General features: G+C 39.1%; 1 protein-coding gene across 4 annotated transcripts in view; it reads left to right on the top strand.

Annotated features, from left to right (window-relative positions):
• The window catches only part of LRRC28 (leucine rich repeat containing 28), a 68,924-nt gene that overhangs the window by 21,865 nt on the left and 31,086 nt on the right, over positions 1–15,973 (top strand). For 3 of the 4 annotated variants that reach the window (XM_040077609.2, XM_040077607.2, XM_040077608.1), the window contains exons 3-5: positions 2,580–2,620; positions 5,208–5,245; positions 6,010–6,147. In XM_040077609.2, coding sequence (XP_039933543.1) covers positions 2,580–2,620; positions 5,208–5,245; positions 6,010–6,147 — 217 coding nt within the window. Of the gene's footprint in view, positions 1–2,579; positions 2,621–5,207; positions 5,246–6,009; positions 6,148–15,973 lie in introns of those variants that run through there. The other variant, XM_040077610.1, reaches the window with a different exon arrangement.

Raw genomic sequence — 15,973 nt, forward strand, 5'->3', positions numbered from 1 at the left:
CTCAAAAGATGAAACAATAAGGAGGGGTTTGTATGGAAGTGTTAAGACCTGGATAAAGAAAGAAAAGTTAAAATGTAGGTCGTATTTAGGCAAAATTGCTTTCCAACAGCGTGAAGCAGAGCATGATTAGTTTCACAGCAATCAGGATAACTTGCTCATAATGTGCCTTGTTGGGATCTCATTCAAGTGCTCAGCACTATTGTTGGAACAAGGCAAACAAATTTGGGTGTCATTCACTGAGCATCTGTTCCACAGAAGAGATGTTGGAAGTTGTAGTGGACTAAAATAGATCAAATCAGCAGCGTGTTACAAAAAAAGGCAGATGTCTTTTTGGAACATGGAAAGTTTCACAATCTCCATTAAAAGCAGAAGGAAGTAATTATTGGATACTGTTAAAGCACAAGCTGGAGCAGAGAGTTTCATACTCGTGAACAGCCTGGGTGAATTGGAGAGAACCTAGAGAGCAGCAGCGAGGGACCTTTTAGAGAGCATGCCCTGAGAGAAGAGGTTGAGAGGTTGATGGAGAGGAAAAAGCAGGAGGACCTGGGGGAAACCAAAATCAGATATTTTTACAAAGCACAATTTCATAATAAGGTTTTCCATGTCCACTGCTGGTAGGACAAGTAGTGCTCTCAGTTTTAGTAAAGTCACAGTAAGTCAGGTACACTGGGGGAGTGGAAATCTCATCTGAGAATAGTTGAAAACAATTGAATTACTGAAAGAAAATGTGAATTCCTTATACTTCTCTAATGCAAAGTGATGAGCAATAGCTCATCAGTAAGCAATTTAAATTGCATAAATGTTATTGAAAACCATCAAAATGGAACGTGCACCGTATTTCTCTTAAATTAGGTGATACTTTTGTCCCACCAGTTCATTTCTTCAGAATTCTGAAAATAAATGGCTAAATCAGCTTTTGTTCTTTACTCTTCTCAAATGAATCCTGTCCTTGACAGATGACTCCTATGAAATGTCTGGGATAGCTGACAGAATTTACCTTGGCTAAGAATAATTTCATTTTTGTCTTCATTGGCAAGATGGAAGTGATGGAGTGCTGTGACATTATGAATGGATCAAGGAGCCATACAGCACACCTGTATCCCAGCATCAAATCTTCCACTTCTCAGTTAATCTTTCATAACGTGAACCTTCCAGTACCCAATTTCCCCATCTATTAAAAGGAAATAGGTGTTTGCCTTGTTAGCTCTGTCGGAAGCAAGATCAAGAATAATCATTCTTCATTTACTACCTCAGAATATGTCATGCTGTCCTGTTCTGACAGAGCGGCAAGTGAAATAGTGACAATAGTTTGTTGGTTCGGGTTAACATCCTTATCGTAATGAAGGCTGTAGGACGGCAGTGAATTTGCTTTTTTCCACGCTATTTTTTTTCCAATTAAATCTTGAATTTTTGGCGCTTGAGCCCGTTTTCCCGGTTGAAGCTCCCTTGTTTGCCGGGGCGAGCCGCGGGCCGGGCGGGGACTGCGCCGTGAGGGAGCGGCCGCCAGGGGGCAGCCCCGGATCGGCGACAGCGCGCGCCGCCGTGACGTCACCGCCGCGGGGTGTTCGCCCGCCGCTGCCGGCCGCCCGGAGCCGCCGCTGGGCGCTCTGGGCTTTGCGCTCGCGTCCGGCGCGGGCCGTGCTGGCTGCGTGAGAACAGTGCCCTGTGCGCGTCAGCGTCTTCCTCCATCCACGGGTTATGGGCGCAAAGTTAGGGCTTTTAGGTAATACAGCTAGTTAAGGCATCGCGCGCCATGTTTATTCGCGTGAAGATTTCTAGTTTTAACAGGGATTTAATGATGTGGTCAAGCTGCTTTTAGAATGCAGTCATTTCTGCATATGTCACTACTGTAGCCCCTTTTGTTCAGTAAAACAAATCTGTGTTAAAGCAGGTTTCTTCAGTAATAGAACTGTCTTGTCTTTGAATAATTTTGAGTATAGTTTCCAACACGACATCTGAAACTCGTGAAGCCAATTTTGTGATATGTGTTCATGGTTATAAATGCCACCAAGGAAGAGAATTGCAGCTAGGGATCGGTTGGCAGTTAGGAAATGATATGCGTGTTAATATGTAAATATGAAAATCTAGTTTGATGGATTCAGCAGTTCTGGCTTGGTGGTAATTGATAAAGCTACACTAAGATTGTAGGTCATTTCCCAGTTTAGCAGCATTATGAAATACATTCTGGTTAGACATCTTGTGTAGTTCTTGTTCTGCTTTAAGTCTGTGAAGGCTGCAACTTCTTAGCAATCTCTTGCCTTCAACTAACTCATTTATTTGAATATATTTTCAAAAGGAGATGAGGTAATCCATTTTTTCAGTGTCAGAAATCTGATTCCCATTTTGCTGAGGGCATGATAATGTCACTTCTAGGCTGTAGCTCTGTTCAGTAGTGAATTGCTCACCCCGGATACATCCGAGATTGCCCTGATATGGAACCAGGATATTTTATAGACATTCCTTGTTGCCGTTTTTCCTGCTGACATGTTGTAGTGTGGTGATTAAAATGGCTTGGGTACACAATGTTTGTGTGTTTGGTTTTTGTTTCAAAACCTAAACAATCTCTAACTCTCTTTCAGCCAGAAAACCTTGCACAGAAGCTTCCAAACCTCGTGGAATTGTGAGTTTGTGTAGGAGTTTGAATATATTTTTATAATGCTTATCTGTCTCATCTTAAAATAATCTAGAATGTATTACTTGCACATAATTTATTTCTTAAGTGTGGAGGGATTTCTTGGAGGGCAAGAAAGGGTAATTTTTTTGTTGTTGTGTTTTCCTAATTTTTTTGTTGTTGGGCTTTTTTTTCCTCAAGAAGGCGTATTAAGTCCTGTTTTATTTATTTATTTATTAAAATTTCTTGTTTATTGCACAAGAACAACCTTTATATCTGTGTCTATACTGCTAAGGGAAAAAAAAAAACCTTACCCCATAAATCCTGTGTGGACTTGTCACACTGATAAACCCCTGGAATCTCCCAGTGCAGTGGTCAGAGGGTTGTGACTGAGCCAGAGTAACAGGTTACAGCCTCCAGCCCATCCCTAGCTGCTCATTCCCACCCCAGCTCCCAAGAGTTTTATGATCTCAGTCTTGCTGATTGCAGTAATCAGTTTTTGGAACCAAGTCACGGATTGTCAAAGAGGAGCACGGATGAGCATGTAGGGGGAGTAACTCTGGAATGATGATTGCTGTAGGCAGAGCACTTTATCCAGTCTTGTCCAAAAAATGGATGGCCCATGAACTGGATTATTTTGACAATTTATTTAATTAAGCCCCTGAGACAATGTTTTCTTCCTTCCCCTTTTTTTCTTTATAGAGTTGTGACTCCCTTCTGTGGTAGGATTGGCAGTGGGGCATTAAAATGAATATCCTCTTCTCTTTTGAGCCCTTTGTCTCAGTTTCAGATGGGTAACTGCTGGAGCACTGATTGTGTTTATTTAATGGGCAGCTCCACACAGGAGGTGTTTACGTGAGGGGTCAATGCCCTCAGCTGTCTGATCTTGTCATCCTCACGTGGCCCTGGAACCCCACCTTGGTGCTGCCTGTGCCCACAGTGTAACTGAACTGGTTTGTAGGTCACTGCAGTCTCTGACTCACTCAGGAGCAAATCCTATCTCATCATGCCTCTGTCTTGAGTGTGCTCTGAAGCAGTAAAATAAATATTTTTATATTTGACATAATGATTTGCCACTGGGCATCAGGAAACCTCCATGTTATTTGATACTGCTTTTAGGAAGACCTGTTTAAATTACAGCTTAAAATAATTTCTTACAAACACTGATTTATAGGAGTCAAACCTAATTATTTGGTGTTTAGCAAGCTCAGTTGTTTCACCATAATCCCACACGTTCTGGTGACCTAGAGAGAGCTGCAATGGGCCTGTGGCTTGTGCAGTTCTAATAGGACAATTCAATTTCTAATAAGACAGAGGTGTTTTGTTGTCAGGGAAGAGACTACAAAATAAGGATTTATTTAAAGAATAATTTGTTGCAGTAGCTTTCAATTTTGAGAGACCAACTTAAATTACTTTTATTTTCTTAGAAGTTATATCCTTAGTTGTTTCACTTGTGTGTTTTTCTTTGTGTATCATGATCCTGATGCTGGGCTATGAGGTGTAGCTCCTCTTAATACAGGGTTTTTTTCCTTAAGTGAAGTAGTTCACAAGTATTTCCAGGAGCTGCAGCTGAAATGGGTAGGAGAATTCTCATCCTATGTTCCTACAAACATAGGATGTTTATGTTTGTTAAGTTTTTAGCAAACTACAGTTTTTAAAGAGAAAGAAAAGGTTCAGGTGCCCCATGCAGCTAAAATGTTCATATGTCTTTTCCCTTGTTCTGTCTCCCTGAAAAGAGAGGCTCCTACTTTAGGAAATGCTCTTGGAATACAGTAGGAAAAAAACATGCCATGGAAATAACCCCATGTGTGCCTAAGCAATTGAACATTGAGTGCTCAATATTCCTTTACACTTGGATATCAGTATTGGAAAATTTTGTTACTGTTATTTTCCACAAGATCCAATTGTTCTTTCGCAGCAATGATGGTTGAAATCTGAAATGTAAAATCTAAGATCAGTGTTTATGTTACCAGAAGTACTGGAAGTGCTCCATCAGAGGGTGCTGAATATTCTTAGTGAGAGATCTGGCCACCCTCTGTAGCTGCATAAATAACCATGTAGTAAGATTGGGTTTTTCTTTTCGAAAAATGTACTTTAAGTTTGAAAAACCCACTTTTCAGTGAATAAATCATGTGCTTATTTCTTCACTAAAGGTGTGAGAGTTGATGTGCAGGGAAAAATGTTTGTATAACTGTGTGAATGTGGGGTTTTTTTCTTTCCTTGGCCAGCATTTAGTGTCAAATAACCTGGTGATCAAATATGATTTATTCTGGTTATTCTCTCTGCTTGTTCTTTCCCCTTTTTGTTTTCCTCCATATGACTCGCAAAACTAAAGCCCATTATTATTGTAACTGTGAATGGTTTGTTTTACATAATTGTATGTAATTTTCTTTTATTTTTTATGCTAATCATTTATTAAGCCAAGGGAAACTTAAGTACCTGTCCATTGCCAGTTTCCACAGCTTTTGTGGTCATAGGGAGGGATGGCTTTGAGTGTGCTCTTTCAGTCTGAAACTGGATATTTTGCAAACTGATTATGTAGCAGAAGTCCTTGAGGGTAACAGGTGGTGTCCTCTGCTTTTTCTCCTCCCCCCAGGTACCTCCATTCAAATAACATAGTTGTTGTACCTGAAGGTAAGTAATCTACCAGCTCACGATAAGTGGCAGGAATCATAAAATATTCATTTTTCTTCTTTGAAGAGGCCTATTTTTCCTTTATTTTCCCATAAAACATTAAAGATTTCCATACAAAATATACCAGTGTAGCTTTTAGTTGATAATATCCTTGTTTATGCTATGTTAAATTCTTTTAATGAATTCTCAAATGCACCTAAATGCTGTTTGCTCCAGTTCTAATTGCAGAAAGTGAAAAGGCTAAATGGCACTCATCTGCAGAAACTAAAAATCCAGACTGTCTGCTGCTTTCAGGCAGTTACCACACTGAATACTCTGCTGGTTTAGATCACGACAGATTTGAAACCCAAAGGAGCAAGAACTTGGACTAGTTTCTTTTCCTTGTCTTAATTGCAGAGTTATTCTCCCAGCTTGAGGAATTTGTGTTCAATTTATGCTCTTTTTGAATATAAATTGGATAGAGTCAAAGGAAGAGAACGGAGAAAGTGGTTTCAGAGCAGAATTGTCTGAGGAGAATCGGGAGATGGGAGTATTCTGTACATCACTGTATTTGTTACCCCTGTCTCACTGCCAGCTGAGCTATCTGTTATCTGGAGCAGCATTTCCACAATTGATGTCACCGAGTTGTGAGACCGGCTTTAGCACCTCGAGATGTGCTCAGACACAGCTGTTGGGTACTGTGGCTTGTGCTCCTCTCACAGTCCTGTGAAGATTTTAATGTGACTCTTGGGTCACATTCACGTTTCGCTGTGTTCTCTCACAAGCCATTGGCTCCCTGGTTAAGCTGCAGTTTCTGGACCTGAGCGACAATGCGCTGGAGATCGTGTGCCCCGAGATCGGCCGCCTGAGGTCCTTGCGGCACCTTCGCCTGGCAAACAACCAGCTGAAGTACTTACCTGCAGGTGAGTGCAGTGTCAGGGGTCACAGCGCTGGCACAGCCTGGCAGCTTCACTTGCCAAGTGATCTGCCCCTTGGTTTCCTGAGCGCTACGCCCTGCACTTGCAGGGATTGCTGTTTGTATTGCTCCCAGTGTTCCCAGTTACAGAAAAGCTGCGCTCTGTGTGCTTGCAGAGTCCTGAAAAATGCTGCTGAAGAGGGAAAAATGTACTTAGTTAACAGCCTTTGCCATCGTATCAAGAAAATACTGAACTTCTTTGAGAATACACAAAATGCCAATGACAACTGTCATTATGATAAAATGATGTTTCTACTAATTTTCCCCAATATAAAGGATTCCGGTCCTTCCTTCCTTTCTTTTCGCCCAACAGCCCCAATCTCATATTTTCTAAAAAGACACATGTCTAGTAGCTTTGCCTATGGCAGTTCTATCTCATTGTGACAGTAGATAACAAATGTTTGTCTTGCTAGTTTATAATAAAAAAGCAGAATATATTCAAAGTAGATATGACACAAAGTCAGAAAAAGTTGGCTGTAGGCAGATTTTGAATGATTTTTTTTTCTCTTCTAAATACTTTGATAAGTAGATATAACAATATTATTCTTCCATCACCCTTATATCTGTTCAGATAAGATGATGGTGATTTTCAAATACTTTTTCAATTTTAGTTTTTAATTTTTCTCTGGTGTATTTGCATTTTCTGATCTGCAGTGATGATGAAAATTTCAGGCTATGATTTAAAAAAACCTGTCTAACTTAATCTAACAGGATTAGCTCTTGGCTCTATTTTAACTAATTTCTCAATGTGACCTTCATGTGTTTTAAGTTCACGTTGTTTATTCTCAAGAAATGTATTGCAAATGCTCCTTGAAGTTTTGGGTGCAGAAATCTTGCTGTCCTTCCCTTGCACTTTTCTAGACTGCTTAGAAAAAGTCAAAGGATGGTTATGATTAGAAAGAAAAGAAAATATATATGACTATGTAAATGCTCTGGAATGAAATTAGATAAACCTGTTAAACACTATGACCCAGGGCCAACAAAATTTCCATCAATTTTCAGATGTCCTACATTCAAAAGAAAGGAGTGACTTGAGTGTGCTTTATGTTCCTCAAAGATAATTTACCTTATGGTGCTGTACCATGAAAGAAAGACTTGTTCAAAGAGAAAGTGACACATTTTCTGCAAAACTTCACACATTAACTTAAAAAGCTTCCAAAAAAGACTTTCAAAAGGATAATTTACATTACTGAAGAGTTGATTTGGAGTCTACCACATTTGATTAGGAACTGGTATCAGCTGAGACTTTGCTGCATTAAATTTCTCCTAAAGTTTAGAGAAAATTTGGTCCTGAGCATTGTCCCTGAATGTGTTTAGGTTTGTGTGCTTGAGAAGTTTGCATGCTTGGGACTACTCCTGGTGTTGCCTGCTTGTGCCCTGGAGAAGGCAGTGGTGTGTGGTCTTTGTGTTTGTGGTGGTGTCCCTTGTGCCACTGCTGCTGCTGGTACTAATCTTGTCACTGTCAGTGGGACTGGATGTCACACAAGTGTTCCCAGCCCAAGCAGGATTAGCCTTTCACTCACACTGCATAATTTGCCCACCGGAGAGTTAATCTGTTGCACTGATTGTTTCCTAAACACAACAATTCCCAGAGAGGGCTTCCAAGCATGTTTTCTTAGATGTTCTCTGTAAAATTGTGAAGGCTTCAAAGACTTCATTAAAAAAAAAAAATCTTAGTTTCAAAATAACACTTATGTTCAACAATTGAAAAAGGAGAGCAAAATAATAAATTTTGATTGTTTCATCCTTAATTATACTGGTAGCATGAATCTTCATTATAGTGTCAGCTAGCATTCTGTTGGGAAAGCTGGCACAATTCAGCTGAACTAGGATGGGATGTGATTTCACTGCAGTGCATCATTTTACTCTGTGTTCACTGCTTTCTGTGCAGCAGACACTACACTGCTAGGAAAAGACAGCTCTAAATGGCTCTTCATTTATAATAAGGAACCATTTAAGATATAACTTAGCTTCTACCCGTGTGGCTTGTGCAGAATTTAAAGAACTGCATTAAAAAAGAGCTTTTGAGTTTAGATGACAGTCATTTATGGAAATTACTTCAGAGTGGTTGCCCTGGCATTCCTCTTGGGTCTCCATTCCCAGCGTCTGGTGTTAAAAGTACCCTCAGTTTTTTCAAAATTCCATTGATATCTAGGAACATACTCTCAGTAACATCCTAAATCAATTGCTAAAAAATATCTTCCTTGCAGCTGCAGAACAGTTGGATGGTAAATGTTTGCTGTTATATGTCTGAACACCCCCACTGTTCTATTGCATTTTAATTCTTAAGAATGATTCTTTGTTGTGTCTTCCTTAATTGTGATTAAGAGCTGGAAGAAACAATGCAATTAATAGCATATGTTGATCCGTTATGCATTTTTAATGGTTTCATTCCACAATTGTGCTTAATGTTCACTTTTAGTATATAAGATCTGCCTTACAGAAATCAAATTTTAACCTAATTGAAGTAGTGTGCATTTAAGATTTAGATTTAAGCCTCTAGTCTGATTGCAGAGATTCTTCAGACTCTAGAGGTTGAGCCTGTGCTGTGGTTTGTCTTCACTGGGATGGGCAAGGTTTTAATCTCCTAAGTATTTGTTTTAATTAAACATGGGAGAATTTAATAGTGACAACCACTCTGCTTTTCTCAGGTTTGGTCATGATTGTTCAGTGAGTTTTAAAAAAATATTTTAAGGGAGGAGATGGGGAAGAATGATAAAAATACATGCAGGCAGCGTGGAGACATAGGCTTTAGCTTCCTGAAGAAATCAGGGGATGCAAGGACTGATGAGGAGGAAAATGGGCAGTAGGTGAAGCATGGCAGTGGTGTCCCTTTGTGGTGATGGTGTCCCTTTGGAGATGGGGAAGCACCTTGTGTGCAGTGGCACTGTGGTGGTGTGACTGAGAGTCCTTGCTTTGTGCTCAGCAAACACTCCCCAATCGCTGCCCCCCTTGGATCAGATCCTGAGCTTTGGCCTCAAGGCTCTGTGTTTGATTTGCCACTGCTGAGGGGGCTCCCATCAGCATCCTTCAGCTGTTGGGGGAACTGCTCAGAGGTGACTCAGCTGAACTTGACGAGAATTAAAGGGAAAAATTTGTCCAGAATGAGCATGTTGAACTAGAACTATAATAGCAAATGGCTGGAAGAAAATGCTTTGTGAAATTCTCTTTATGTCATATTTTGAATATACTTTAGATAAGATTAATAAGCAGACTAGCTTTTGCCTAATGCAGATTCTTCAGTATCTACGTTCTGGGGTAATCAGAATCCCTGAGAGGTTCCGCCTTTCAGAGACAAGCTGATTAAAAGAGTTGCAGATAAGTAAAATGAGATTTAATGTTCTAAAGTTCTCTTGAGGACTTGTTTTCATTTAAATGCACAACATTTTTTTGTTCTGCAAATTGTAAATCTTGTAACTGCTGTCTTTAACAGTTTCTTGGTTCATTTATTTGGCTCTGGTAAATGCAATTCTTGAACATGAAGTAAGTTTTGTAAAGTTTTCTACTATTTAAATGTAGCACTTAAATAATCTAACTTCTTGAGGGCCATTTGGAAATGTGTGACACCAAAGATGTTACTGGGAAAAGTCAGCATAAACAAAAGATGGTTATTTCATATTATTACATTAGTTCATGTATGAGCTTGACTTAGACGTGACATTGTGTTTTCACAGTAGCTGAACTTTATTTTTTCAGAGATTTTTTTCCTTTTATTCAGTGAATTGATATTTCATTTGAATGTGGAATTGTAGAGTTCTATATGCCTGTACTGTCAGGAGGAAATTTTCTGAATCTTCTCACTCACAAATGACTTACTAGAAAGTTCCCCTTTGTTTCTGATGGTTATTATAATGCATATGATACTTCAGCTCCTTTCATTCTTGAGAAATATTTCTGTTTGTGTAACAGTTACTGTGTCCTTTGGAAAAAAAAGAAAAAAATCCAGTGAGATGCATTATAAAAATTATTCTTGAGGAGTCCCAAAGTCAAGGTTCTCTTATTTTCTGTTACCATTTAGATTTGGTTTGACTTTAGCCTTGGAATCTTTTGATGCACAGCAGTGGCTCTTCAAGGTTACATTTTGGTTGGAATGCATGTTTGGGGAACAGATGACTTAGAAGAGGGTGGGTTATACTAAAATTTGGACTTAAATTTCTTATTTGACAAGGATTAGATCTTTTTTTTTTCTTTTCCCATTACTTGAGAGGTACTTCTCTTTAGAAACAGCAAGTTTTGTAGCATCTTGTTCTAAGATTTAATTAAAAGTGAGGTTATGTTTACTCAGCACATGCTGGAGTTAATTATAGATTTACTGAAATGAAAAGCTTAATGTTTTGCCAAGTCAAGAGCAAAATCTAAGTAATTAAAGAAGAGGGTATGGTTTATGATCCCAGCCCATCTTTTGGCAAAATTCCCTTTAAGAAGAGGGGGAAAAAAAAAATCAGCAGTTGTCTTTACATGGGCTAAACCACAGTTCCCTTTGTGTTTGTTGTTCAGGAACTTAAAAAACCAAGGGCCGAGTGCACTGATCAAGCAAAAAAAAAAAAAAAAAAGGAAAAAAAGTGGCCAAATGATAGCAAACTTGTTGTCAAAAGTGGGATTAGTGTTTGTTTGAATGTTAAAGGGAAGTGCAGGTGATGGAGCAGCCTTTGCTGGAGGGGTGCAGGTCTGTGCCAGAGCCCGGATTCCTGCCCCAGCAAAGTGTGGCTTCTATTACAAATCCACACTCCTTATTGTCTCTGGAAGCTCCTGCAGCTTCCATCCACTTGTTGCCATTTTGCTTCCTTTAGGCAGACTCTGAAGGAAAAGGAATTTGTGTGCCTTTGGTGTATTTAAAGTGTAAACTGCAACAGTGTTAGCACAGAGGCCCTTCCTTTCAGTTCTGCTCAAATCCTTTTCCTTTTAAAGGCAAATTGTTTGAGAAATATAATCAGTTTAAGGCTCATTAAAATACATTTGTAGGCTTATAAAACTTTATCTTCAAAGCATTTGAGAAAGATCCTGTGAAGCTGATAAGGGAGTGTTATCCTCATTTTACAGAGTAGAAAAAAAGTGTTTTTAACAGAAGTGATTTGCTCCAGGCCACAGCAGGAGTCAGTGTTAGCCAGAAATAGAACTTGGGTGTTCCCATTCCATTTGTTAAGACCACACCTTTTTGAGGCTGATCATATTTAATGTTAGGGAGGATTGAGTCTTCCCACCCATTATTAGGAAATTAATAATTATCTCTCCATAATGAATAACCCTCTAAGTTAATAGGAAATTAATAGCGGTAAGATCAGTGAGTTTTTGTAACTGAACCAACTTGTGTTTCCAGAAGGCTGGAAGAGCTCGGGAAGATGAATTTTGAAATACATAACTTTTATAGATGAATACTAGATAATTTTCTCTTGCATAGGTAACTTCAGTGTAATGACAAGGAGGGTTCAGTTGTTACTAAAATTATAAATCAAATGATAATTGTTGATTGCTGCTTTGTCTATTTATACAGTAATCCTTGGAATGTTGAGTGATTATTGCAAAGTCTGCTTTGCTTTGGAATTTGCTTTACTAATTGGGGGCAGGAGAAACTTCCAGATATGAAAACTGCATATTCATTTCTCTCACTTTTTTAGTGTTGCTGTAAAGTACAATATCTGTATTTACTATTCATACCAGTATTTAATTGGTAAAGACTTCTTGAATACCCAACTTAGAATTCTGAATAGAGCTCAATATAAGGGATTTCAGTAAATCTTAATTAAAGGCACATAAACACGACTTATTCCCTCCCTTCTTTTCACAGTAGATTTCCACTGCTGGGTGCAGTGTGCCAGTAATTCTATTCTTACTCTAGACCCTGGCATGAAAATATGTGGTCCTAACTCATTTTTTTGAACTTGTGTTCCATATTTTGATGTAAAGGCTTCAAAATCAGGGGAATAAATTTGACTTCTTACCTTAGCTCTCCCCAGATTTCCCTTGTGCTTTTATTACTGTCTCTGGTTAGGGCAGATTGCTTGGATACTTAATAAAGTTCAATTTTTCTTTTATAATGGTTGTGAGTTTAAAAGCAAAGGCACAAACTGATGCAGACCCTGTTCTTTTTTTCCAAGTTGGCATAACCTTAGTCCACTCTGCTTTCCTAATTTAGTAACAGGGATAAAAATATGCACGACGGGACAGGTTTGGTACGCCAGGCACCCATCCAGGAGCGTGGTGTTTTTAAGTAAATGGACTTGTGGGGATTTGAGGAAAACACAGATTAAGTTACATGAGCGTTGCACTCTGGAAGTATGTGACTATTTAAAGGAGCATGGCCTCCTAAATAAAAATGTGTTAATTATTATAATATGTTGTTTTCTGTGAAGGAGTTGATGCCTAATTATTAAAAACAAGGTTTTCTTTGCACAGATCTGTAAAATACATGCTTTGTTTAATAATTCAATTCTAGCTTCAGTTTGCTGTATGAAACCAAGGGTCAGCACACTGAGCTTTACATTACCTCAGGTTCAACAACACCTAATTATTACTTTTTTTCCAAAGTCAATGCAATATGCTGTATTAATCCATAAGCACAATAAAAATACCTGATGGTATCTCTAAGTCATTCCTTAGATTTCTAGGAGGGAAAGAATTTTAAACGTTTTGTTTTTATATAAACTCCAATACAGCCCTATCCAGGCAGCCTGTAAGGACTGAATTTTTTTTTTAAGAAAAATTTCCCCAATGAAATTACAGCAGGGAGGAGTCAGGAACAAAGTGGCAACGTGGATGGGAGATGGTTGGGGTTGGACTTTGACAGTGCCTAGAGGTGACCAAAGCACAGGGCAGTGTATTGTGCAGCTGCTGTTCCTTGTGGATTAACTTCCATGCACATCCAAACACAGTGGTACCTTTTTAACTAAAGGATGTTGGTTGCTTGAGATTTTATAACAGACTGCTTTGCTCAAACATTTGGTTTGGGTTAAAATCTCAGGAGGACTACTAGTACTTCTGAGTGCTTGAAATTTATGGGGAGGGAAGTGAAGACAGAGAATAAAAGAATTCCACCAAATTCCTGGAAATTTTCATTAACTGAAGTTTTTCCTGTATACCCTCACCTGTATAGAATGTCAGAATGAGTCATCTGTGCATAGAGCTGCTCACTGTTCTCTCTTTGTCTGCTTGCCCCTTCTTACTGTTATTTTCTTTTCCACTTCTCCCCTGTTGAGGGGCTTTTAAAAGCCTCTTTGTTACTATCATACAGCGTTTTTCAGTGTACCATGGAAGGTTCGTAATGTCACTGGATGCTGGTAACAAAAAAACATAGTCAGAAAAATTCCAGACCTATATTTTATGGTTAAAAATGTTGCTCCAGTATAGGCTTTTGTTCCAACACTTCTTCCAGATGGGCTTCTATTGGGTGCACTGGAACTGAAATATTTCCCGTAACTGTAGCAGAAATGACGTTAAGAAACAAAAAAATGCACCAAAAGTATCTCTTTCAACAATGGCCTGTGGTATTCCTGGTATTCCTCATTCTGGTGATGCACAGCAGGTCCTCAGAAATGCATGTGCTGAGTGTGTATGTGTTGTAATTCAGTAATCTGAAAACTAATGGGAACCAGTTGGAGGAAGCCATCAGCGTCTTTCATTGTAACATTTAAATTAGGGATTCAAATATTGCTTTGTGTACCAGGCTTACTGGACTAGAAAATTCCATCTTAAAATTTGCTATTCTAATTTAGAGCAATCACTGGGAAATGTATGTAGAAATTAGGCTCCTTTAATGAACATGGGTTTAGTGAAAAAAAAAAAATTGTGATATGGTTCAGTGCATTATATTTTCAAGCACCTGCAATTTTATAAGACAGATTTTAACTTCTGTGGTCATTCTCTATAAGAAAAAAAGATCTAGGCACAAACTGAACCTGGCATTGAGGCTTCGTGTCAATAACTGGAAGCCTAAAATTCTGTTGTAGCACAAGAATAATGACCAAGTGTTTTGAGTTTTCTAATGTTAGTTTTAAATATTTAAAGGTCACGCAAAATTGTAACAAAACTTTATCGATTTTGAGTTTTTCTTCTTGCACATTTGTGCAAGATTATAATGATTTTGGCTCAATCACACTTTTTTTGACCCCTAGCTTTGGTGGTGCTTTAACTTGAAAAAAAAAAATCTGCCTGATTGAGTTTTGACTGTATTTAAACATGAGCAGTATGCTGATGTAATTACTGAGCTCATTAATTGATCCAGGAGTGTCTGGGAGCTGGGTGCTGTACATCAGACATCCTTGTTTTGTTGGAATTCCTGTGTATGATCTGGGCACAGACTGACCTGTCAATGTTCCCTTTTTATGTGGCATTTCTTCCTGGCTGCCAGATTGTAATGACACTTACAGTGGCATCACCTGCCGGACAGGGACATCTCAGAATGACAGCGCCCGAGTTCTGATCACTAATTATTAACAGACTGTTAAACAAACCTGATTGTAGAGGGTAACACTGTCCCTGTGAGGCTGCCTGTGACTTGGCTGTTGCCCGATTTTTTTTATTTTCGATTCTGATTTTATTCTCAGTTCCAAATCCCAGATTTCCACGTTTTTTATTTTGAAACTGGGTTCTGAGGATGGCCCAATGCTGCCATTTGTTCCATGTGAGATCCTAGTGAAAGCTTTCCATGCACCAAACTCACAGAATTACCCCCTCCAGCCCCTCCCCGTTCCTTCCCTCCTTTGAAGAGGAGCTCCTAAGAAACCTGGTGAGGTGTAGGTGAAACCAGGATGGAGCAGGAAGAGCCAAGCTAATTATTGCCCGTGATGCTCCCAAGCCTGTTGATTTCTGGCTTAGCAGTGCTCCTGAAAATCCGAATCCTTGCAGGGACATGTCTGTTGCTGAGCTCTGGGCCATGGGCTTTCCCCGTAGCTCTTCCCCTTGAGGGCTCTCAGATAGGAGATCAAGGAGCTGCCTCTAATGCCGGGGACTTGGATGATTCTCGCATTCCTGAGAGGATGGGAGCAGATTTAACTGGATTCTCTATTGTTCAGAGATTTGGTGCTGCCTCTCAAATCCTGGCTCATTCTTCAGCTCGGCAGTCCTTAATTTCTCAAGTGACTGTAAGCCTCGTTTCTCCAGGGGTTTTCCTCTTGTTTGTGGGGGTAGGCAGGAATTTTGAACATGTTGAGAGTGCTCTAAGTAATCCTGACAACCATTCATCTGAAGCTTATAACTCTGTGAAGATGTTGGAGGTCTTAATATGACTGTAGAAACGTGATAGTTATGTTACATGTTCTTATGCCTTTTTATTAAATAAGGAGTCTTAAGTACAACTCATTTCAACACAGTTCATTAAACATAAAATTGCAAAACGTTTTTCTAGTAAACTCAATTTGAGATTTCTCAGTGAATTGTTAAAATACAGATTTATTTTTTTTTAAAGGGAGAGATTTGCATGTCCAAGTAACTTCCAGACTTTGCTTTTAAAAGCTAGTTGCGTGGTATATGCAAAGCAATAAATTGAAAGAAATTTAAGATTAAATATTGATTTTAATACTAGAGTGAGAATCAGTCTTGAGATGACAATAAAATGTGTAATAGGGTGATGTGGAAATGCAGCTAGACAGACAGGTAGTTGATACAGTGATATACCAAGCTGCCGTTCAAACATCTGACAGAAGAAATGACAATGTGAAGTTTTTCGGGTACATGGGAACTGAGCCCTGATGGAATTCCTCTCCCCGCTGCTGCCACTTAGGAACCGAGGGCTTTGGAAAGAAAATCTCCTGACCTTTGAATGTCCCCCCAATGTCACG

The sequence above is a fragment of the Hirundo rustica genome, chromosome 13 (assembly GCF_015227805.2).
Source record: "Hirundo rustica isolate bHirRus1 chromosome 13, bHirRus1.pri.v3, whole genome shotgun sequence".
NCBI lineage: Eukaryota > Metazoa > Chordata > Aves > Passeriformes > Hirundinidae > Hirundo > Hirundo rustica.